Raw genomic sequence first — 23,349 nt, 5'->3', positions numbered from 1 at the left:
CACTGAGACTTGTGTGCAAATGTTTAATTCTAGCAAAGAACCTGAACTTTATATGACCTCTAGAAAATGGTAATTATTTTTTCTTTGCTTGATTTATTGAGCTTTGGTTTCTTCACTGTGAAGATCAAAAGAGCTGTCCCAAAAAGCAAATTTAGCATATGCTCTGAAGCATGAGATAATTATGGAATGGTTTGTCCCTCTTATTCCAGCTAGCTTAGAGTCCAGTCCCGCACTTTCGCAAGACCGGAGCTTCAGTGCTGGTTTCAATACGAATGGGATCAGTTTTACACGGAAAGGAATAGGGACCAGGCTTTGAAAATCCAACATCGCCATCTATTGGATTTCTATTCCGGGTGAGCGTCACAAATACTCTCATCCAGCTAAGAGTTCCGTGGATTTTACGCATCACAAATTCTGCCTCTTTAACAGTAAATCCAGAAGATTTTTTCTCAAGGCAGCAAGAGAACTTAGATATCCTATCTTCAGTTTCAGTCGTGATGAGGTCCCAAAGCTCAGTTTGTTTTGTCGAAACATTTCTTTTTCACAGTAAAATCAATGAAGTAAAACTGATTGGCAGGCTTACAGAAAAAGAAGCCAACTAAATTCTGCAGACGCCTTTAAAAATCCCCTCCTTAAAGTTTAATTACATACAGTGGCAATATGGTTTCCACAGAAATTCGTATGTCTTGAAGTTTTATTCTGTTTTACTTTTCAGAAGAGAGAGTGCTGTTCAGACAACTCAGGACTAGAACCTATAAAAAAAAGAAAGCTGGGAAAAGAACCACTTTGACTGAAAGCTTCCAAGTATAACATGTATTCTGTTGGCAGAAACTCTTTCATTCAGCCTTCATTTCTAAAATAATTCACCTCTTGTGCAAAACACGAGTTTACTACAATAATAATAAAAAATAAAAGAGAAGCTATTTTCCAGAAAGCTGAGTTTTAGCAGCACAAATTGCACTCAGCTGCAGTACACTCCCGTCGGTCCAGCTGTACCCTAGCTGTGAGTGCAACGGCTCGCAGGCAGCTCTGCAGTGCCGGTATTGTACCAGTATCGTACCCAATGTGGCTTGAAGCTCCTCAACATCCACATTAACAAACTCTCGTCATAGGCCTGTTCAGCTACTTTATTCCTCTCTTCAGCAGCACAAGCCTGATTTTTTCTCAGGGAATGCATACTTTGAAAATACATCACGAGTTACCAGCAGCATATATTTTATAAACTTGACTGTAAATTAGCCATTTTCACCCCACAACAAATGCTCCTGCCTTCACGACTGGGTAAAAATGGAGAGTCCAGCCTAGGGATCCTTGTGCAACACATAATTGAGAGGAGCTGCACTTGGGTGGGCAACAGAGCAAGCCTGACACAGGTAATGGAGAAAAAGATCCTTTTAATATGCAGAATTCACAGCCCCGATTTGCTCTAGTTCTGTTGTGCTCCTCCTGCAAAGCTCAGATGTTCTGTGAAAAACAAGAAGCATGCACACGCTTTGCTCAGTTTGTGGGCCTCCTGCTGTCTCTACCTTGTGAATCTTCAGCTGTAAATACGAGTATTTAAGAATGTCTAAAGACTGCAGGATTCAAACGCACGCCCTCAGTCTCTGGCTGTTTGAATCCAGTGGTTTGGTTCCGTCTACTGGCAAAATTTCAACATCCCTTCAGGCTCAGATTTGAAATACCTTAACACCTTTAATATTGTATGAAACCAGAACGGTATGAGACTGGACAAGTTTCGGATAATCTCAAAGTCACAGGGGAAAATCCACAGATTTATGAGGTATATATAAACATGAAATGTCCATCATAGGAGCTCAGAACTGGAATAACTCACAGTTCATGGAAACATTTAGAAAAACAGTGCAACCTTCTGGAATGAAATATTAGAAAACATTTATCCATAAAGACAAATGAAATTTGTGGGCATCACAAATCTGCAGAAGGGAGTGCAAGCTTTAACAAGCAAAGAGCTGCCTCTACTCATCACAAAACCCAGAATGTTTTCAGGATGATTTTTTCAAAATGCAGGTACATCTTTTTTTCTGTATGCCCAGCTTTCTTGCTTTTTCATACAAACCAAGGAAATGAGCAAACACAAGAAATTCAACAGTAAAGTGTCACCCAATGTGTCCCTGAAACCACTGTAATTATGCACACATATTCTATGCTTAATCGGGTGCAGAGCCATCTTGAAGATGTGCCCGTAAACACTGGAGCTACAAGCTCCCAGTGAGAGATTTAGCTGCCAGGCATTGTTCTCAGCAGTTTGTTCAGCATAAAATCAGCTGGACTGTGATATTTAAACTATTGTATGTCTATTGTCACATTTGATGAACATTTCACACTTGGAAATATGAGAAATTCTCATTGTCTTCGGTCTTGTTAGAAGATGTTTTAGTGAACTCACAGATATTAGGCTATGAATATCCATAACTTTATTAAAAGAGCAGAGTCATTTCACCAGCTGCCAATTAGGCATTGCTGCAAAATAGGGAGTAACTACTACGAATTTTAAAACTATGCGTTTTTAAGAATCTGAATAAAATGCTCTACTTCTCCCAGTTGCCCTCTTGTCTTCTATAATGGTATTAATAGTTACCAAAGGTAGGCAAAGTCTAAGATTAGCTTGAAAGCAGTAAGAAGAAAGTATTTGTATATGATCTAGTAGAAAACTTTCATGTCAGAAACAAAAGAATATAAATCTCCTTTCACATTGGTCCTCTCTGTATTTCTTTCAGCGCTACTGAGAAAGCTGGAGTCAACACGACAGTCTTCACTTCCTGCAGCTTTTCTTTGGCACATTACATTGTACTCGAGTCTGTTGATCATGCCAGATAACGTCACCATCATCATGCTGTGGGTTTTGGAAGAAATGGGAAAAAATTTGGAAGTTTCTGCTGGAGGAAAGTATTGAGATACAGACTTTTTCTCTGACTTCAGCTCTTCAGCTTACGCCAGGCTTGATAAAAGTGTTGCAGTATTAAAGTGTTCCTCTTGAGGTACTCCGTGACCCTGGATTCTGCTGCGTGCCTAACCAGAGGGGTAAGCCCATTCAAAACAGGGAGCAAATCTCAACAATACAAGCTAAGGCTTCCATCACTGAACTCATATCCAAACATACTCACTTCTTCAGGATTATATGTTCTTGATTTTTTTAACAGGTGATCACTTAAACAAACATCAGTGCTCTGAAAAATCCCTCAGCACCAAGAAGATCAAACAAATGATAGATACCGAGTTTTCATTTTTTGCACATATACAACATTCAGTTATTCATACACTTCCACTTCCAGCAATGAATCAGAGGTTCTAAAAGACCAATTAAAGCAGTAACACATTCTGTGTTTGAACAAGTAAGATTTAGCAGTAAAAACTGGCAACTGCCCTATAACCTCCAGGGCAAGTGTTTCCTACTAGGATGTGTATGCTTGAAAATACTACACGACAGCTTGCTCTTGTATTTTCCAAACATAAAGTAACCTGTGAACACAGCACTCCCGTAAGGGAAGTTAAAGGGTAAAGAAGAGAAGGTGAGACGTACAGACTGTAAGTCAGTACTCGGGATTGTTAAAGACAGAAGTCCTACACATTGACTACATCCATACCGAACGAGGGCTTAGGAAGTCTCTGCCTCTCCATTTGCCATTGGAGGACTGGTGCCCTGATGGCAAGCAGAGAGTCTCCGCTTCTCCTGGTGGGTGTCTATCCCCTGAATACCAGTGAAGCCTCTAGGATTTTACTTCCTAGTGGCATGGAGGAGCAGTTCCACAGGAGGCAGATTTGGAGACTTTTACTGAGCTGCAGCTTGCTCAGGGCTAACCTCAGAGGGAACCAACAATCCTAAACAGCAGCCATGAGGCCCAAAGGTCACTCTGCTAAAAGACTCCTGAGGATATCCCCTTCTTTAATAAAGCAGGACCATGAGAAAGCTTGCCCTTCTTGCTAGATCTGGGGTAATGATTCATAAAGGAATAATCAATCCTAAATGAGAGCAGGAAATTGGGGTTCTGGGGTGTTGCATCATTTCCCCTTTGTTGTGCTGGGAGAAATAAAATGCTGAATAGACTCCATTTACAAAGTTCAGGGAGCCTCAAAGTGTCTCCAGATCAGAAAAGATGCAGGTAGAACATTAATACGGTAAAATTTGCCAATTTTTCTCACACACCTTCCTATGAAGTCAGTAAGATGGTATGTTTCACCAAAGCTGAGAAACTCTATTTCAAAACGTGATAATAAGGAAAGATTGATTGATGGTAAGGAACAATCATCAGTCATTTTGGAATAGTAACCCCATGGGACAGTAGCCAAAGGCAGCAGACAGACTTTGGACGGTACGCAACAGGGCTGGCCAGGGACTGAAGTTGGGAACCACGGCATTCCTGAAAAGTAAGCGTTCCCAGTCGTGGCTCCCACTACGCTGGGAGCTGTGTGGAAGCTGGAAACCCCTGCCTCACAAGGAGGCAAGGTAGCATCTTGCCTGTCAGTATCAGCACTATCTTGCTGATCAGTATCACGGATCCGCAGCTCAAAACTTCGGAGCAGCTCCAATTCCTGTGGAGCTTTTGCTGGCAAATAAACTCTCTTTTGGAAAAGTTAAAATAAAGGGTAGCACACCACCCCGGATGGGTTGCTGAGCCCTGACGTGCAGTATTATTCTTATCAGTTCAGTTCCTTCCGGGGATGAAACACTGTAACTTCGTCAAACCCCTGTGCTCTTTGCACAGCCAGAGGAGATTTAAATAGCTTTTCAGCAAATTCAGAACTGCACAGATTGATTTTGTACCACAGCTGTAATTTCCTTCTCCCTTTTCAAAAGACACGATTTTTAACACAACAGTGTGAAGGTTCAGAAATATTTTCTGTAAGTCAGAATAAATTACATAGTGCTAGCAGAGCAGCAGAAAGGCACATTTTTGTGGACTAAATCATTGCAGCTGGGATGTTGCAGAATGCTGAATCTGCTTTTTTTAGCCAGAGAGGGAGAAAAATCGGCCACAGAGCTCCCGTTTGCTTTCATTGTAACTAGCCATTCTCTTACCAACTGACTGCAAAGTGTTCCAACCTCTCGTTAATACCCACATCCATCACTGGCACCAACAGACTCAGTCATGAGAAGAGTTCATTTAGAAGCAGCGATCGAACAAATCAAGACAAAAAACGAATCTGACATTTGAACCTTCAATTTCTACCCCAACTTCGAAATGCCAAACATCCCATAGGCCCTTCAGGCTTGAATCCAAGCCTGGTGATGTCAGTTACAAGTTCAGTAGTCAGGACACATCTCAAAATATTTCTAAAGGCACACCGCCCCTCATACAGGACACAGACACGTCAGTCCGCTAACGGAGTTCTGCCAGGTTTAATCCTTTCTTGGTGTTTTAACAACGGTGGCTGGTAACTCCCAAAGAGCTGATATGGCTTTAACAGTCTGCAAATTCCCCCACGGTATGAGGGGAAAGGAGGCAAACCACCTTCTCACTAAAAGGTCGATGACCTTCCACATTTAAGACCCCGTGTTCTGTGAGGATAACCCTTGACCACCTTCCACATTTAAGACCCCGTGTTCTGTGAGGATAACCCTTGACCACATCCTACTGATCCGAACAGATTCTACCTAACCAGAACCTGGAACAGCCAGTTCCACAGTGCAGCGGCTTTTTGGTTGTTGTTGGGTTTTGACATTTTTTTTTTCCTTAAGTTAGAGCATTTAATAACGTATTTAAGGTAACTTTTTAAACTTTACCTTTCATCAGAGCTTGCTACTAAAAAGCTGTTTAGAGCAAGAAAAACCTCATAAGAACATACTGCCTTACGGCTTGGCATAGTGATTTTCAACAAAAAGGCATTGCTTCACGTGCCTTTGACTTCACAACTTGTGAAAATTCAGTTCTGTTGCAAAATTTGGGGATGAACACTTGTTGGGCACACAAAGAATGCATGTACATGCAAAACCAGACAAAAGGAAGTTTTATTCCAGTGCTTAATTACATAAAACTCAGTTTCCATATGTCACTGGAACAGAAAAACCAGAACTGAAGTACAGACTGGAAGCAAGCAGCCCACGGCGCCTCAGAACTGGTACAGCTGTCGCTCGTCAGCGCAGTGCGGGCCCCAGAGCCCGAAGCAGCTCCACCGACCCGCAGCGGTACGTGCGGCCCCCCTTGCTGCCCGCCCACCGGGACTTTCCTCGCTATTCGTCTCCTTTTCATTTTCTTTCCGGCTGACCACGCTTCCACCCTGACTGATCTTCCCAAGCCAGGTGGTGCTCGCCCGACACCGCACCCCCCACCGCCCACCCGCCATCGCTAGCTGTGCCCTGAGCTCCGTCACTTACCGCGCACCCCCCGCGCCCTCACCGCGGACGGGGAGACCGGGAGCGGGGCTCGGCGCTCCCGGGGGCTTCCATGGATCGAACCGCGCCCGACCCCTGGGGCCGCAGCCCGCAGCTGCCCCGCGTCCTCAGAGCTCCCCCTCCCCTCCCCTCCCCTCCCCTCCCCTCCCCTCCCCTCAGCCCGCTTCCCGCCCTCCGCCTGAGGGGCGCCGCGCCCCGCCGGCACGAGGCACCCCTGCCCCGCGCGCCCAGCACTCCCACCAGACTGCGAGCCCCAGCGGCCGGCGCGCGGGCCCCTCCCATTGGCTGGCGCCGACCGGAAGCGCCCTGCGGCGGCCGGAAGGGAGCGGGACGGCGGCGGCGGAGCAGGTCGGTGCCCGCGCCCCGGCGGCCTGGGGTGGGTCCGGCCCCGGCCCCGGCCCCGGCGACCTCGTCACGGGGGGACGGGGTGGGACTGAGGTGACAGAGCCGGGGGCGGCTGCCTGTGGCCTGGCCCGGGGGAGCGCGGGGGGGGCTGAGGCCTGCAGGTAGGCGAGTGCGTGTGTCTCCGGCCCCGCCGCGGAGGCCAGGCCGCAGCGCAGCGCCGTGCGGGTCCTGGGCAGCCGGGCCGCGGAATTCGGTTGTTGCCGGGAGCGGCGCCCGCGCCCCGCGTCGCTGTACGGCGCAGAGGCGCTGCGTGGGGGCTGCGCCCTCTCCTGAGGCGGGACAGTTCTGTCAGGTGATGCCGGAGTGCTTTTCAGTGCTCCAGCTTGACGAGGCGTTTATATTATACTTACTGAGGGTTATTTCTTTCTCGTTTCTAAAAACCTGACTCCTCCAAGGAGTCCGGCATGGAAGAGTTTAAAGATGCAAGTCCGCCTGAAGAATTGCTTGATCACTTAAAGCTTTCTGATCAGAAGCTGTCAGAGACTGGCCCCAAAGATGCACAGCATCCCCCAGACACGGAGAGTGGAGATACACCGTCCTCAGGCAAAGATTCCGCAGCAGCAGAGGAGTGTTTCCATGACTGTCACGACTCCTTTGAGGCAAAAGAACACTTGCTGCATGATGAAGGGAATTCACAGAACCATGAGAATAGCTCAAAGAAGCAGACGGAACTGGATGAAGAATACTTACTAGAACTAGAGAAGGATATGCCAGAGGAGGAAAAACAGGTAATCCAAAGTACCAGTGTTGAATATCGAAAGACATATTTTTCAGCCTCAGGTTTCTGAATGGTCTGTGGCCGGCATGAAAATGACCTTTAAAGCTCTCTTACGTCTGTAGTTTTACTTGTTAATTTCTTCCTTTAGGTAACAAATATTTTTGTTAGCTTTCCTTGCAGATTTCTGTCAGCTTTCACCACTGTGTAGGGTTACTGTGACTCAGAGAGTTTCATGTTATGTAGTTTGTGTGCGTTCATTGTTTTCACCTGATTAGCTGCAAGTCTAAAAGGCTAGTTTATGTAATACAATTAATTGGGATTGAATTTGAAAGTATCCCAACAGATTATTTAATCTTTAGGCAAACAAAACACATTAAATGTGTGGGTTTGTTTACTTTCAGTTCAGTTACATTGGACAAAATGTTTGGGTAACAAACCAGATGATGTTGTGGGGAGTAAACAAAATAAGTCTTGGGGGAATTCCAACAGCCTCTGTTATCGCGTTTATTCCCCTGTAAGTCTGTGTGAACCAGTTTTTTTTGACCCTCTGTCAGCGGTGTCACTTGACAGCGGTTAGTTTTCAGCGTCCTCAGACATTATGGTCATCAAGTAGTTAGAAAAAAATACAGATAGAATTTTTTTTTTTTCTAACTTTGAGAAAACTTGTTAAATCACTTTCAGGATTAGGCTCTGTTAACTAATGTGGTGAATTTCTGCTGGTAATTATGTTCTCATCGCAAATGGTGGAAGGCTTTCTACTCATTCATGGATTTTTTTTTTTTCTTTGTTTTTTTCAGCTTTGGTTTGAAAATGGTGGGGGACTAAAGACACTAAACTAAAATCTGTGTCCCATCGTACAGCTCTTGTAACTTACTTGTAGGCATGAATTAGATCTGATTTTAATAAAGGAAATAGAGTCCTTACTGAAAGGCTGGCTGCACAGTTTGGATCATAGGTAACGTGGAATGACCGATTATGATGAGGGAAGGAGAGAGGGGAGTGAGGAACGGCAGCTGACAAGAGAAGGCAGGCAGCACCTTAGGAAAGCATTACTTCATTGGGGAGGATGGTGTGTTGTACAGCTGTGTAGTTTTAATTCTGGAAACTCCCAAATCACCAGGCGCAGTAGAAGAAATTACTACTGTAATGGACAACTACTGCTAAAATGAGGCATTTGACGAAAATGAAGAAATGAAGGGTCATATCAAATTATTTTTTTTAAAAGTGCTTAAAATATTATGAATGTTTCAGTGAATTTATAGGGTCTTATTGTTCTTTTGTACAGGCAGGCTGATCTTTTCTAATTCAACTGACTTGGTAAAGCTGGACCACACTTTCTTAACTGTTGGCTAGCCCTGTCTCTGTTGTGTAAGTAAATAAATGTTGGCTATACTTTTGCAAAAAAAGTTGGAAAGAGGGAGAAGCTTGGCAGTAACTTGACCACACCATGGTCTTGCTGTCAGCTACTGTAAATAGAGAATGAGGGGCAGAAACATGCAGAGCTAAGATGCCACCTGGTAGGGTGGGATTTCTGACCAAAATACATCAGTGAAGACAAAAAGGTAGCTTTTCATCTGTAGTATCATAGAATCACAGAATGGTTTGGGTTGGAAGGGACCTTTCAAGGACATCTAGTCCAACCCCCCTGCAGTGAGCAGAGACACCTTCCACTGGATCAGGTTGCCCAGAGCCCCGTCCAACCTGGCCTGAAATGTACCCAGGAATGCAGCATTGACCACCTCTCTGGGCAGCCTGGCCAGGGCCTCACCACCCTCATCGTAAAAAATTTCTTCCTTGTGTCCAGTTGTGTCCCGCTCCAACAGGTCCGTGTCTTTCTAGTACGGATTGTCATGTTAATGTAGAAGTTCTTGAGGTGGAAAAGCAATATGGGACTAGTGGAAAAGGGAAGTGTGGAATATAATCTCCTTGATGTAGGAATCAGACTAAACGTAACATTTGTCTGCCGTTTCACCTTGTAGAAATCACTTTGTATCTATTCCTCTCTGTCTCTCAATTTTGACATCTGTAAAATGAGCATAATGGTGTTTGCCAGTTGTGATACTTTGAGATCTAGTAAGGAATAATGTGGACTCGGGGGGAATCTCAGGAGGTTGTCTGCTGCATCCTTTGCCCCAAAAGGGCCTCTGGAGAGGTCAGCTAGTCCAACCCCCTGCTCAAATATAGATAAAATAGGTCAGCCTGCCCAGACCCACGCAAACATCTTGGAGCCTGGAGATTGCACAGCCTCTCCGGGCCCCTGTTCTGGTGTTTAACTACCCTCATCGTGGAACCTTTTTTCCTCAATTTAATTAGAATTTCCCTTATTGAACTTGTGACCACTGGCCCTTCTTTTTCTGCGTGCCTCCAGGAAGAATCCATCTCCATTTTCTCTAGCAATGAAGTCTTCCCTGAGCCACTTTTTCTGAAGGCTGAACAAACTCAGTTCTCTTAGGCTATCTGCTTAGGTTATGGTCTCCAATGTCTGACCATCTTGGGGTCCCTCCGCTGGGCTCCCTCTGGGAAATTGGTGTCCTTTCAAGGGGGAACGGGAGGACACACCAAAACTGGGCACTTTCCAAATGCATTCTCTCAGGTGCTGAACAGAGGGCAATAAACACTTTTCTTGACCTCACTACACAGAAAAAACATAGAATGGTTTGGGTTGGAAGAAACCTTAAAGATCATCTTGTTCCACCCTCTTCCACCAGACCAGGCTGTTCCAAGCCCTGTCCTACCTGGCCTTGAGCACTGCCAGGGAGGGGGCAGCCACAGCTTCTCTGGGCAACCTGGGCCAGGGCCTCACCACCCTCAGAGTGAAGAATTTCTTCCTTATATCCAGTTTAAATCTCCCCTCTTCCAGTTTAAAGCCATCACCCCTTGTCCCATCACTCCATGCCCTTGTCAAAAGACCCCTCTAGCTCTCTTGTAGGCCCCTTCAGGTACTGGAAGGTGTGTTGCATTGCCCTTGCATCTTTTCCACTTTAGAATAAACAGTCTCTTTTTGCTCCTTGTATTTATTGCTTGTACAACAAGAAGCATTGTCATCATGAGTCACGATGAGGCTTCTGCAGCAGCCTATAACTTGAAGGCAGCTTGAGAGTTTCATACACAAAATGCTAAAAACTGGGGGGGGAAATTATGTCATAGAATTAAATTCTACGAAGAGCAGCAGGCCTGGAAATTGGGTGTCTTAGTTTTTGTGCTGCTGTTGTTTCTGTTGTATTGTTAGGTTATCATTTAATTTTGCAAATCATTTTTTGCCTTCTATAAGATGAGCAAAAGAATTGTGTATGTTGAATACTCGCATTCAGCCTTGTGGAACTCCATTGAAAGGTGCTATGAGAGTACAAAATAATAACTGTTTAAACCTGGAAAGATTTCCTCAGAGAAAGTATTGACAGCTGCAGTTCTCATCTTTGTGTAGGCTTATTTCCAGTGGTATTGAACAATTGTGCCCTGCAGCTTAGTTTATGATTATACCTAGTGAAATGGAGGGATTCCGTCCTTAGCATCGCCGTAACTATCAGATTGGCAATACTTACATTGGGAACTTTATGTTCCATAGAAAGTTTTCTGAGGGATGGTGTAAGCAGTCTTTAAAATATAGCTATTTATTTCTCTAACAAAATGTTGTTGGCATCTCTTATAAGCAGGGCTTGAGAAACCCAGAAACCGGAGAGGAATTAGAAGCTTACAGCAGTTGTTATAACTGTTGAAGTAGCCCGTTTGCATGATCTTACCCTGCATCACCTTACGTTGGTGATGGAGCTGCAGAAAAGGAGGCAGAAATACTCAGAGCTTGCTTGTTTGACTGTTTTGGTTGTGACCAGCCTCCCGGCAGCAGTGCTGTGTTTGCTGCTTAGGCAGCCCGTGGTCAGCTGTTCTCAGCCCCCTCCTGCCTCCTCCGCTGTGCTGGGTGTGCAGCGAACCAGTTACGGGGAGTGATGTATTTTTAGACCAAGGGCAGTGCTGGTAAAAGTAGACATCAAATGGCAGCCTTGTGATGGTATACAAGGGTAGATGGATTTTCTTCAATTAGACTGCTCGCCTGAGTAAGAAAAGCCTCCTATGAACTGTGTTTGCAGCACCCACAGTAAACTATGTGCTCAAGTCACAAGGAGAGATGGATGTTAGCCCTGCTCAAACCAAATTTATGGAGCTACGCCTTAATAGTTTCTTGGTTTGTGTCTTCTTTTTAACTAGGCCCATTGTTATGTTTTAGCAGCTTTAATAAAGGAGTTCTTCTGGGCAATGTTCTCTAATAACCAGGCTGTAGAAAAGAAGGTCTCTAATTTGTTCTGGAGATGCAAAGACCGATTCTAATCCCTGCTCTGTGTACTTAGGCGTATCCTATGTGCGAGCTTTCACAGCAGCAGCTCTGAGTAGAAATTCTCACCCATGCAGAAGCTGCTGCAGAGATCAAAGTGAAGGAGCAAGTGTTTGTGTATTTTCTCTCAATTATATTTCGAGAGCCCCCTACAGTGAGAATTCTAATTTTAAGCAACAGGAATTACTTACAGGGAAACAGTACCAATGCCATAAGAAGTCTTCTCTGCACAATGAAGCAAAATAAGAACTTGCAGGTTTGTGTATTAATATCCCTTCAAGAAGTGTTCCTAAAAAAAGATGTAGTATAGAGCCTGGTTACTTGTCTGGACTCGTAACTCCGCACTTTTTAAGAATTAAGCAGCCTGAAACAAAATTCACTTTTATAAGGTTTTGTTGTTGTTGTTGTTGTTGATGCTTCAAACACACGCTGATTGCTGCCTCAGCAGAGGCACTGAGCAGTAAATTGCTTTTGATGCATTACAAACAGATTTTTCTGGTTAGTTGTCATTGACAGTGATGGCTTTGACATTGTTCTAGTTTGCAGAATTAATCAGAAGACACCCTACAGCTGTTACATGGTAATTGTTTCAGTCTGACCCTTTCCTATTCTGGAGGAACACCCATTAATTATGAGTTTATCCAGTAGCAAGATTCTGAATCCCTCATGCTCTTCCATCATGACAGATGTTGTCTTGTTCTTTGAGCCTTGTCTGGCAAGGACTTCAGCACCTGGCCTAATAAGCTCTTATTTTGGATGTAGAACACTCCTTTCTAGCTGCTGTAAGACCCTGGAATAAATAGCCCATACTCCTCAAGAGCAATTCCCTCCTTGGGCTGTTGCATGTGCATTAGAGCTACAGCTGGCTGTAATCGTGCTCGACTTCTATTATAACACTAGGAAACGTGTCAGCAAGACAAGGAACACAGCTCTAGTAGAGGAGATTCTTGATGAGTATCTTGTTAGCAGCTCTGTAAGAATTAAGTGAAACTGATCTTTGAGAAATACTAGTTTTGAGTTATGCCTGAGATTTTTTCAGTTTGGGCTAAACAGTAAAATGTCTCCTTTTTTCCCCGTTTTCTCCAGAAGTTCTAGGATGTGTTAGAGAACATTTTCTTAATCAAGAAATGTCCTTTAAACTGCTCCCCTCCTCTCTTTCTTCCACATGCTTCAGATTGATCCCACTGTTCTTCCATAAATTGTAGCTTCTGGGTAGAATTTGCCTTTCCTGGGGTTGAAGAACTGATCTGGGATTTCTTTTGAGATGGCTTCTCAGGTGTAGTCATTCATTTCAGCATTTGGTGTTTTTCTAGTTCCATCTGTCCAATATGGTACAGTAACCTTGATGGTGTCAAAGTTGCTGTTTTTTCTATAGTGTGTACAAAATAAAAGCTAAGGTACAAAATGGAAGATAGGATACAATGAAGTGAGTCATATTTTGGAGCAGTTCTCAGGTGTCAAGCACTTGGAGATGGTCTCAGAACTCTTTTCAGGAAGAATTATGTGGTTATGTGGACCAGAAAAAAAGGATTATTAATACATGAGACAATCCAACTGACTGTGCAGCAGTAAAACTTATTGCATAAATTACTGACAAATACCAATAAGGAATATATCTTCTGTTAACAATTCTCATCAGCATTCAGGGCTATTTTGTATAGCAATAAAACTTGCAAGACCGTTGGGTTTTGAACGTGTTGCGATGCGATCTTGTGCAGTGTAGTAACAGGTGATCCCCTTATTCAAATGACCTACTTTAATAACCTGAATTCTGTACACAGTACAGCACCAGTACTAAATACGGTATTGTTTTGGTCAAATTGGAGGAAAAGCTGGATTGCTAGGCTAAAACCGCCCTGTCTTACGGCTTGCAAAATAGAACAAAACATCCTGTTACATTTTCTGAGTTAATCAAAGCTGGGAGAACTACATTTGAGAAGTATATCTGTATCTGCTAGAGTAATTAATTCCAAGTGCTGGTGAGAAAAACCTAGACAAAATCTGGAGTTACAGTCCCCCTGTGTGATTTATAGTTCTTGGAGTTACGTTTTTAAACAAACATAAAAGTCTTCTGCTGGATGGCAATTTAATAGAAAGAGTGAAGAAGTATACCTTCATCTTTCTTTCAGTGCTGCTATCTGATTTTAGTCTTACGTTCATTTTTGCATTTCTCTGGAAGATGCTGATACTGTCAGAATTGAGACCGTTTCGACTTGTGGTGGTGCTGGATTAGGTGGCCAGCTCTGCTTTCCTGCGTGAGGCTGTTGCCTCTGAGTGGCATGTCTTGTCACTCAGGAATGGTCGCGTTAATCTGACCTGTTAACCTAGAGTGACTGTCAGGGGTGGATGTGACCTGCTGTCTCCGGAAGCGCTGCTTACAGTTCCAGGCAAAGGTCGTGATCTGGCACAGAAAGACTAATGCGTCTCTACCGTGGGGCCACCATGAGCAGAGGTCGGCCAGAGCCCAGTGATGGCTGCTACTCTGCCTCTTCAGTGGAGAGGGCAGATTGGACACAGTTTTCAAGTGACAACTCTAGCAAGATTTGGAACAGGATTTTTTGAGTGACTGCAACCTTAAATTGAAATCCTTGAATGCATGGAACAGCAGTAGCTTCACAGAACTGCAGGGGGAAGCAGATGACTACTAATGGATGACTTGAAATGAAATTGGTATTTGAAGCTGAAAAATATATTCCTTATCTGTTTAAATTCCTTGCTTCTGCGCCTCCATTGAACTCCAGTAGATTTTAAATTGGCTGCTACTTGGGTGACCTTACAAAAGGGTACATGAGATGCAGATGTGCATTGTCACACTGTATAAATAGCCTTACAGAGAAGAGAGAGTATGTGTTTGCTGCTCTTGACAAAACTGGAGCTGAGAACAGTTCCCTAGCAAAGTTAAATCGATTGATGAAATAAAATGCATAAGACCAGCCAGAGGAAGCATAGCTGGAAGCATTACAAACTGAGGGTGTTTGTCCTTCAGCTCTCACCAGCTATATTTAAGGATTTCACTTCCCGCACTTCTATTATATCGGTTACTTCCAAAACAAAGAGTGAAAATGTGTAGGTTGCTTTCTTCTCTAATTGTGGAATAATGCTTTGATGCTTTTATTTTTAACCCTGAGTTTTTTGACAGAGTAGCTGAGGTCCAGGGACTGTATTTGATGGCCTTTCTTTTGAATTGTTACACTTCACTGTCAGAAGGCCGAGCTGTCTCTTCTGGTTACTGCAGATCAGGCCTTAATCTTCAGCACCTCTTGCTTGCCCGGCAGGTTTGTGTTAAGATCCTAATCTCTTCGGAATATGGACAATTAGAATTCAGTATCTAAACCTGTACATTTCTAATCACATCCTTTAAGAATCATATTACTAGTTAAAGGTAGTTATTTCTTCTGGACTTCATAAAATAATTTTTGTGACTTTGTACATCAAAAACTCGGAATTTGTCCTCTTTGTGTTAATAAAATTTGCAAAAAGCAAACCATAAGATTTTGCTGACTTCGAATAGCAGAAAATCCTAACGGAGTTGAAGTTGGGGAAGTTGTGCCTGACCCTGGTGCTGTATATGAGCAGCCTGGGGGAACGCAGTGGGTCGAGATATCTTTTCCCTAGGCAGAGCATTCGAGGAGTTCAGTCTGACCTACTTCCCTCGCTGAGGAAAGGGTAGCCTGCCCTGCGGCTACTGAAGTCTTGTTCTGAAAAACGAGTGGGTGGGGACGCTGGAATGACATTGTGCAAAATTTGTCCCAAGGACAAGTCACTTGCAATTTTTTCACTCTGGGCTGATAAGATTCCAGTAGGCTGATGACCAGTCAATCTGCAGTTGTCCACCGCAGCTGGAAATGCAGCGTACCGGGTAAAGAGGTTGTGTTTTCTCACAGCACCTTCGTTTGTGGTTGGGGTTTTTTTAGCCTGAATTTGAATAGAAGACAGATTCTAACAGCATCCATGGGAGCAGTCCTTTCAGGTTAAATGTAAATTAATCCAAAATAGCTCACTTTCCACTGCTTTTGTGTTTGGTTTTTTTGTGAAAGAAATCTATATATGGAGGAATAAATTATGTATTTATTTCACAAATATATAGTGTGCTGTAGAGGGCAGTGTGTTTAGGATGTGATGTGCTAATACATATGCTTGTAGGTGTTGTGGAAGAGCCAGCGGAATCTGCTTTTAGGGATGGTCTGCTACAATGTATGACTTGTGGGTCATACTTCAAAAGCACATCCAGAATGATGTTTGAGGTAACCTGGAGACTTTACCTGTTTGGAAAATACTGTGAAAACTTGTACAGTTTGGAACTTAAGGGACAGCCTGAAACCCGTAATATGGGGATAGCTTGAAGATGTCGGTCCACTTACAACAGAAATACTGGTTCTGAAGCAGGACTGCATTGCTTGCGTTGCTGCTTTCCAGGGAGCTGAGTAAGCTGCAAAACCACGTACGGTCTTCTTACCAGTGCTGCTGGCTTCTGAAGCATGCTTAGGCAGTACCTTTTGTGGTCAGATAGTCAGAAGTGACAGCGAGACTGTCCCTGACATTTGTGTGTCTGTAACAGTTAGTGCCTAACAGTCCTCTGTCCTTCGAGTTTGTGCAGTTTGATCCGCAGGCAAGAGGACATGCCAAGGAACAGGCTTTTGGAGGAGAGTTGTATGAATCATCAGCTTCCCAGTGTGGCAGTGCTTAAACTCTTCAGTTGCTCAGAACTTCCATCTGCCTGTGTTTCCCCAGAGAACATGGCCACAGAGCCACCGTGGTCTTTCTCCTGCGCTGTTGAGACTGTAGGTCACAATCCTCTTGGCTACCTGAGCAGGAATCCCACAACTGAAGACATTATTTTTGTTCCTTTTACTCTTTTTTTTTTAATATAAATCCTAATTCTCCTGAAGCCTTCTTTCTGCAAATCACTTCCTATATTAGTGTTTAATATTTAACTGGGGTAAACATGTACTATTTTGTAATAATTTTAATAAAATGAAACAATATAATGGTAAGACAGATAAAGCTCGTCATGCGGTATTCCTTGATTTTAGGGTTTCCGCATCAGGAGTGCTGTGACCATGCTGTAGTTCTCATTTAATATGAAAAGAATTCTTTCATTCTTGTAGAGTCGTAACTCTACCTTATACAACAGTGAATCAGTTGATGGCACGTAAAGGCCAGTGCTAAATTGGTCCTGAGCAGTGAAGTCAGTCGGGCTGGTGTTTCAAGCATTTCTGTCGTGAATGAGGGTTGTCTACGTAGATCTTCCAAGTTTTCCAGTAGGATCATTATCTCCAAACCTGTTCTGTGCTGAAATCTGGCTGCTTTGTTCCCTGGTATTAAAATTACTTCGGTTGTGCTTTCACTCTGTATGCCTCCACAGAAAGAAATTTTTAGCACATCTTGGAGGGCCAGCTGTGCGTGTGGCAGTGACCTTGCTGGGGCTGTTCTGCACGGCACTGTGAAAGTTTGGGTACAGCTTTCAAATGCAGTTATGTACTCCCTGTGCTGAACAGCAGAATCCTGCATATAGACAAGAATTTGTGCTTTTAATGCCGCTTGTGCCTTAAGTGCTTATATTTGTTTGCACGCTCGTATTTAGAAAGCACCACCTGGCTTGTGTATATTGGTGCAAAGGATGTTGTGGAAGGACTTGTGTAGGTTTGTCAGTCCACTGGAGGAAAGCCAGTTTCTACATAGTGGTGTGTGTTTAGTTTGACCTGTATTTTGGTTTTTGGCTTTTTAAATGTGAGGAGCAAGGAGTATTAGAAAACATACTTAATAGGCGATAGGAAAAAATGTAACGATCTAGGCATGTATGGAAAGGGTCAGATGATATTTTACTGTGTCGTTTTGTGTGTTGCAACTGAATGCCATTCCCCTGAGCTTAGTTTTCAGAGCGCTGTGATCTGTTGTTACTAAGATGGTGACAGTGGTCGGGTGAATTACTTTCCAAAACCAATAAAAGCAAGGAGAGAACCTCTGATTTTGTGTTGTTTGTCAGCTACTTGGCATAGCTGTGAGATGGTGCAGCGCTCCACAAAGAGTACTATATTTAGCTGTTTCCAAGGAGATGTTCTGTGCGATATTGATAATTGCATTAATCCTTGATTTACACAATCTGCAGGAAAGGAAACTGCTCCTTTTCCTAGTGTTGGCTTTTTAATTGCTCAATGGTCTGTAATTTATAGACACCTTGATTTAAGTCCTTTGTGTATGCATGTGTGTTGGGGCAAAATCAGTGGTCAAGTGAGCGTTTTTCTACCATGGGAATGATTCGTGAACATGACAATTGCTCCTTGATATTACTGTCTTGCTTGCACTGCTTTAGTTTTACTTGCGTGAGGTATGTCTGCACGTGAAAGACTTCCATTGTAAATAGGTTGAAGAGATGGCTTGCTGACATCCTGTGTTTTCTGTGTCAGAGGCTAAGAGCATTCATGTCAACTCCGCTTGTGCCAAGAGTACTGTTAAGATATTCATGGTTGAAAACACAGCTCTGCTCAGCATGTGCAATTCTCGCTGTGTAACAGAACAATCTTCCTGTCTCTGGGTCTGATGGTTTAGTCACTCTCTGCATAAGAAATCTTTCACGGCAGTATTATCCATGGACCCGTTTCTAATGCAGTCAGCTCAACATGCTTTGTACGTCTCTGAAAGTAACTATGAATTTCTGAGGTGGAATTATTTCCAGCAAAACTTTTGAGACTTTACATCTGAAATATATTCTACATGGTGGACCTGCACTGATTGAATTAAACTGAGTTGGAAAGGAGAAGCAAACAACCAGCTGAAAAGTTAACGTATTAGTTTAAACCATGTAATTCACTATGAATCACAGAATCACAGAATGTTCCGGGTTGACAAATGCTCTTTCTTTATACTGTTGTCCATGAACTGGAGCTTTTTAACTGCCACCTTATATTCCAGTGTTTCATGGATGTATAAAGTATATCATGTCACAATGACTACAAGCAAGTGATCTTGGTACTAGTTAAAATTCTTTGGTTATATTTTATTCTGATTTCCATTCATACTTTATTTGGAACTGCAGCTGACCTACTTGTTCATTTCAGTTAAATACTTTGAGACATTGTCTTTTCTTTCGTAGAAAAGAAGAAAGGAGAGCACAACGCTGAAGGAGAAAGGAAATGAGCAGTTCAAGAAAGGAGGTGGGTTGATAATCTTCTAACACCATATGGATGTTAGAGAATCTTAAATTAAAACTTAGCCATCATGGTGACGTTGCAGAAAACCCATAGGAAGATCTCACACCTATCATTGTTCAAATTTATCATGTACATCATTTTTCATCCAGTTCTAGAGAACAGAAAGGGATAGACCTCCTTAAGTTTAGGATTACTAAAGCAGGTCTCTCATGAAAGCAAAGTGTTTAAATCCAAGAACATGAGACAGAATTGACCGCCTTCCAAGTGCCGGGGTTTCTTTTACCAGTCAAAAAAGGCTTCCACTAGGCTCTGAGTTCTGCTAATGCATGTGCTTAGAATTGATGCAGGACTCAGTGGCTCAGTAGCTCGCTCATACCTTTGTACATTTGCATGTTTCTTTTTATCCACTGACTCTGTCTGTTGTACATTTTATTAATATATGTGTGTGTACGTGTATATACAGACATCTGTATATACATATACATGCACGTACATTTACATCTATATGTACTTACATGTACATCTATATACATATATTCATGCATGTTTATATGTAGGTGTATATGTGTATACAGAGATGTATGCATACGTGTGTGTGTATATGTAGAGATGTACACGGACACACAAACATACATAAAAAAAAAAAATCTAGAGGTACGTAAATTTCTAGCTTATGCCAGAACTGGACATGTTCTGAACATAGTTAATCCATAACAACAGGTTTGAGGTCAGTTATAAATAACTGTAGCAATGCTTTTAATTAAAAAACACAAAGGGGGAAGTGATTTTGATGTCTGCCTTTCATTTAATGTTCTGGTGGCTGGAGGATTCACAAAGAAACCAGGAAATGTAGATTCATACTTTCCTCGGGCGGCAGGGACACAAACAAGTAACTTCCCTTCCCAGCAGTATACCCTGACAACCAGACAGGGGCCTTCCTGTTGGAGGTCTTATTGTGTGCTGAGAGCAAGATTGCTGGGGTGTGATTTACCAATTGAGGCAAGCATCAGAGCAGGCAGGAGGGAGCTGCCCGGACCATGAAAGCAGCAAGCCTGTGAAGTTGGCTGAATCGTCTTGCGAAGTCTCATCCATAGCCTCTTCTTGACAAATTCTGTGGCAGAGCTTTTCAGCGTACCTGTGCCTGCCAAAGTGCTTGCTAATCAGAAATACACGTCCTTTATAAGCACCCGGCTGCTCACCAGCTAATGTGCACAGAACAAATCGCTCTGTTTTGAGGACAATGCACTTGTCAGCTGGCAGGGCGCTGTTCAGTCAGTATAGGGCCTTTTCACTCTTTCACTCTATTACAAAAGCAATAACTTGACAGTCCCATGCGGCTTACGGCTGGTGCTTGCTTTAGACAACACTTGATAATCGATGACCTTCGGGTGATAATGGGTTTGTGGTGAACTGACCTTTAAGTCAGTCACTGAAGATGATGTGGCAAATAAAATATCTCCATAGCTGCTTTGAATAGGTATCGGTGCAGTGACACGTTTCAGCACATGCTTCCTATCAGATCAAGGATATGCTTAATCTAAAGAGATTCCACCTCTAAGGCTGGTACTCCAATATGATGAAACCATTCCAGGGTGGAGAATTATATGCGCATCCTGCTGCCCTTGTTGCATTAAGCCCAGGACTATATTTCTGCTTTTACAAGGGTGTTGATTTTGAAATAATTAATTGCCGTTCATCTATGTGCTCCTTTGTAATGCACTTTGCCTGAGAGCAGCTACTGATTCTGGTTTAATATTGCATCATATATTGAGAAGTGTTTCCAAAGAAATCTTAGCCATGTGGTTCACTGACTGTACTGGCATTTGAAATAAATGCTCTGTTTTGGTTTTTTCCCTGTTGCATCTGCAGACTATGGAGAGGCAGAAGACTCTTACACAAAGGCTCTGCAGATCTGCCCAGCCTGCTTCCAGAAAGATAGGGCTGTCTTGTTTTCAAACAGAGCTGCTGCAAAAATGAAACAGGTGAATATTCTTTTTATTTTATGAAACACCGTGTATTGATTATATGACAAATGCAGTAATGAAGTCATTAGGGGTGCATAAAGGAGGGCAAAGGAATAAAGATGCTTGCAGGGTTTGCTGCTTGCTCGGTCTCCCGTGCTCCCCGTAGAAATGCTGGTATGCTTCGTTTTACTGAGGACAAATACAAACCTGGAAGTTGCAACTGGAACAGCTGTTTGAAGTTACTCTGCTGCGTTACATTTAAAGCACTGATTTTTCTTTCTTTCTCTCTGTTTTAATGCAGTCCAAAGTTCATGTGGAACAGACGTCTTTAAGCATGTTCCGTGTATGCAGGCTGTGTATTAGATTGTTCAGAATTGTAGCTAGTGTTGGTGTTTTTTCTGAAAGCCTGGATTGTCATACACTTGTCTTCATTTAATTGGCTCAAATGCTTGGAGGCATAAGCAGGACTTCCTAACTATGGTTTTATTAATTCAGTTTGCTTCCTTCGTGGTTGCTCTGTGGTGGGAGAGACCTATATGGTGGGGCACGGTCTGGATAGAATGGCTGCAGCTTGCTTCAGGTGCTCTGTGTTCCTTGACCAGGGACAGGTGCCCAGATGTTACCGCAATCAGCAGTGCAGTTAGGTAGTGTGGAAGGCATAGAACACTGTCTGTCTGAGCAGAAACTGTCACTGCTTTAGAAACAGGAGATACTAAGAAATCAGGAGAAATTACTCCCTATCTTTGCCTTTATTTTTAAGATTTAATTTTTTTAAAGAAATAGCACAGTAACTCCTATCCTCAGTTTACCCTCCTGCAAAGGGAACTTTCTTGCAGTGTTCCTCCACTATTGAGACTGATGCAGCTCTGTGCAGAAATGTACCTTGCAGCCATATTTAGGCATAAATAAATTCCTACTCGGCATACAGGTTTCTTATTCAGCTAGAATTATCAAACTTGCTGCTGGGATACTGAATTGTTTGAGCACACAAGATAAAAATGGAATAAAATCTGTAATAACAGAAGCTGGAACCTTTCAAATATGAAAGCTGTAAACCGGAAAACCTCCTCATAATCCAGATGTTAACTATTCATATCACTGGGAAACTGCTCCAGTAGTCCCCAGAGGAGCCCAAGATGGTAAACGTGCACAAACTAGTGGATCTCACCGGTGTAGATCAGTGGAACCTGACAGACCAATACATTACTCTGAAAATACGTTCGTATTATTAAGAACTTCCCCGTTAGGTTTGTTTTTCCGTACCTGCTGCACCCATTTGCTTTGCTCTACAATAAAAGCTTGTGAGGCATTCTTCTGTGAGACAGCTTCTGTTTTATGGAGGAGAAAATAGTTCCTTGGGTGTAGAAAGATTACTACTACTTAGATCAACAACACGAGCACAGAACAGCCTGATTTTTTTTCTTTTTTAAGCCCTTTTAGTTTGCATGAAAATAGGATCTGTCTCAGCTGTTTTGGTGGTTTCTTTCTCTTGTTTCATAATAAGCAGATTGCCTGGCTCTCATCTTCTAACCATGGTTGTGTGGGTGCACTAAAATCTTGTCCCTACCACTTCTGGAAGTCTCATGCCTTGTCCCTTGGAGAGAAAGCTGTGTTAGTGCTAAAGACAGTGTCTGCTTTCCAAACATCTTCGCTCGTACGGAGAAGAATTTATCTGGGAGTCTTGGGAACCATCTGTTCCAACACCTTAATTAATTGTCCGAGGTAGACAAGCTGCGGCTCGGGTGAGCCAAGGCCTGCAGCTGTGACCCAGCCTTGGACCGTAGCGTGCTGCCGGCCGCGGCGCGCAGGCCGAGCAGTGGGGCAGCCGAGCAGTTTGAACGCTGGCAGCCTGCACAGAGAGGCAGCTAATCGCTGGTAAGGAGCTTTACCTCAGCAGCAACGGTATGGAAAGCCTTGATTACAGGAACATCCCAGTTCTTTGGAACGCCAGACAAACCTTTTTGCTTGCAATTGTAAATAATCTGTTTCCCAAGAAATATGACTTAAATATAACAAAACTATTTTGTATTCTAGGAGAAGACGGAAGCTGCCCTAAGTGACTGCAGCAGAGGTATGACTTTTTTTTCTGTGTGCTGCTCTTACATCAGATCTTTCGTACACTAATTACACCAGCTAGTGCCTAACTACAGAGCTGTAATTTTGGCCATAAGGGTCTTTAAAGAATTTATAGAGAGCTGTGGTGGAAGACACCCGGATCTAGAACTATTTATATCATTTATTTTGTAAAGCGTCTGTCAAGCTTTTCCTGTCTGTAATAATTTGCTTTCTATTCTCTTGTGCCAATGAGGCTGCTGTTTGTACTTCTTCTTAATAGGAAGTTTTTTATTATGGAAGCTGTTTCCTTACACCTAGTATTTTAAACTCACTTCAGCCTGCCATTGCCCCCCGAATCTTGGTTTAATCCCAGATTA

The 23,349-nt window shown here is 43.1% G+C and overlaps 1 protein-coding gene across 1 annotated transcript in view; it reads left to right on the top strand.

Moving 5' to 3' along the window:
- Positions 1-6,622: 6,622 nt before the first annotated feature.
- The window catches only part of TTC1 (tetratricopeptide repeat domain 1), a 33,175-nt gene continuing 16,448 nt past the window's right edge, over positions 6,623-23,349 (top strand). The window contains exons 1-5 of the mRNA XM_075441960.1: positions 6,623-6,700; positions 7,153-7,485; positions 18,896-18,956; positions 20,823-20,935; positions 22,952-22,988. Of these exons, the coding sequence (XP_075298075.1) occupies positions 7,162-7,485; positions 18,896-18,956; positions 20,823-20,935; positions 22,952-22,988 (535 nt within the window). The 5' untranslated portion in view covers positions 6,623-6,700; positions 7,153-7,161. The remainder of the gene's footprint in view (positions 6,701-7,152; positions 7,486-18,895; positions 18,957-20,822; positions 20,936-22,951; positions 22,989-23,349) is intronic.

Source organism: Opisthocomus hoazin, chromosome 23 (assembly GCF_030867145.1).
Source record: "Opisthocomus hoazin isolate bOpiHoa1 chromosome 23, bOpiHoa1.hap1, whole genome shotgun sequence".
Taxonomy (NCBI): Eukaryota; Metazoa; Chordata; class Aves; order Opisthocomiformes; family Opisthocomidae; genus Opisthocomus; species Opisthocomus hoazin.
The sequence above is the reverse complement of the archived record's forward strand: the minus strand, read 5'-3'. Positions and strand labels throughout refer to the sequence as shown.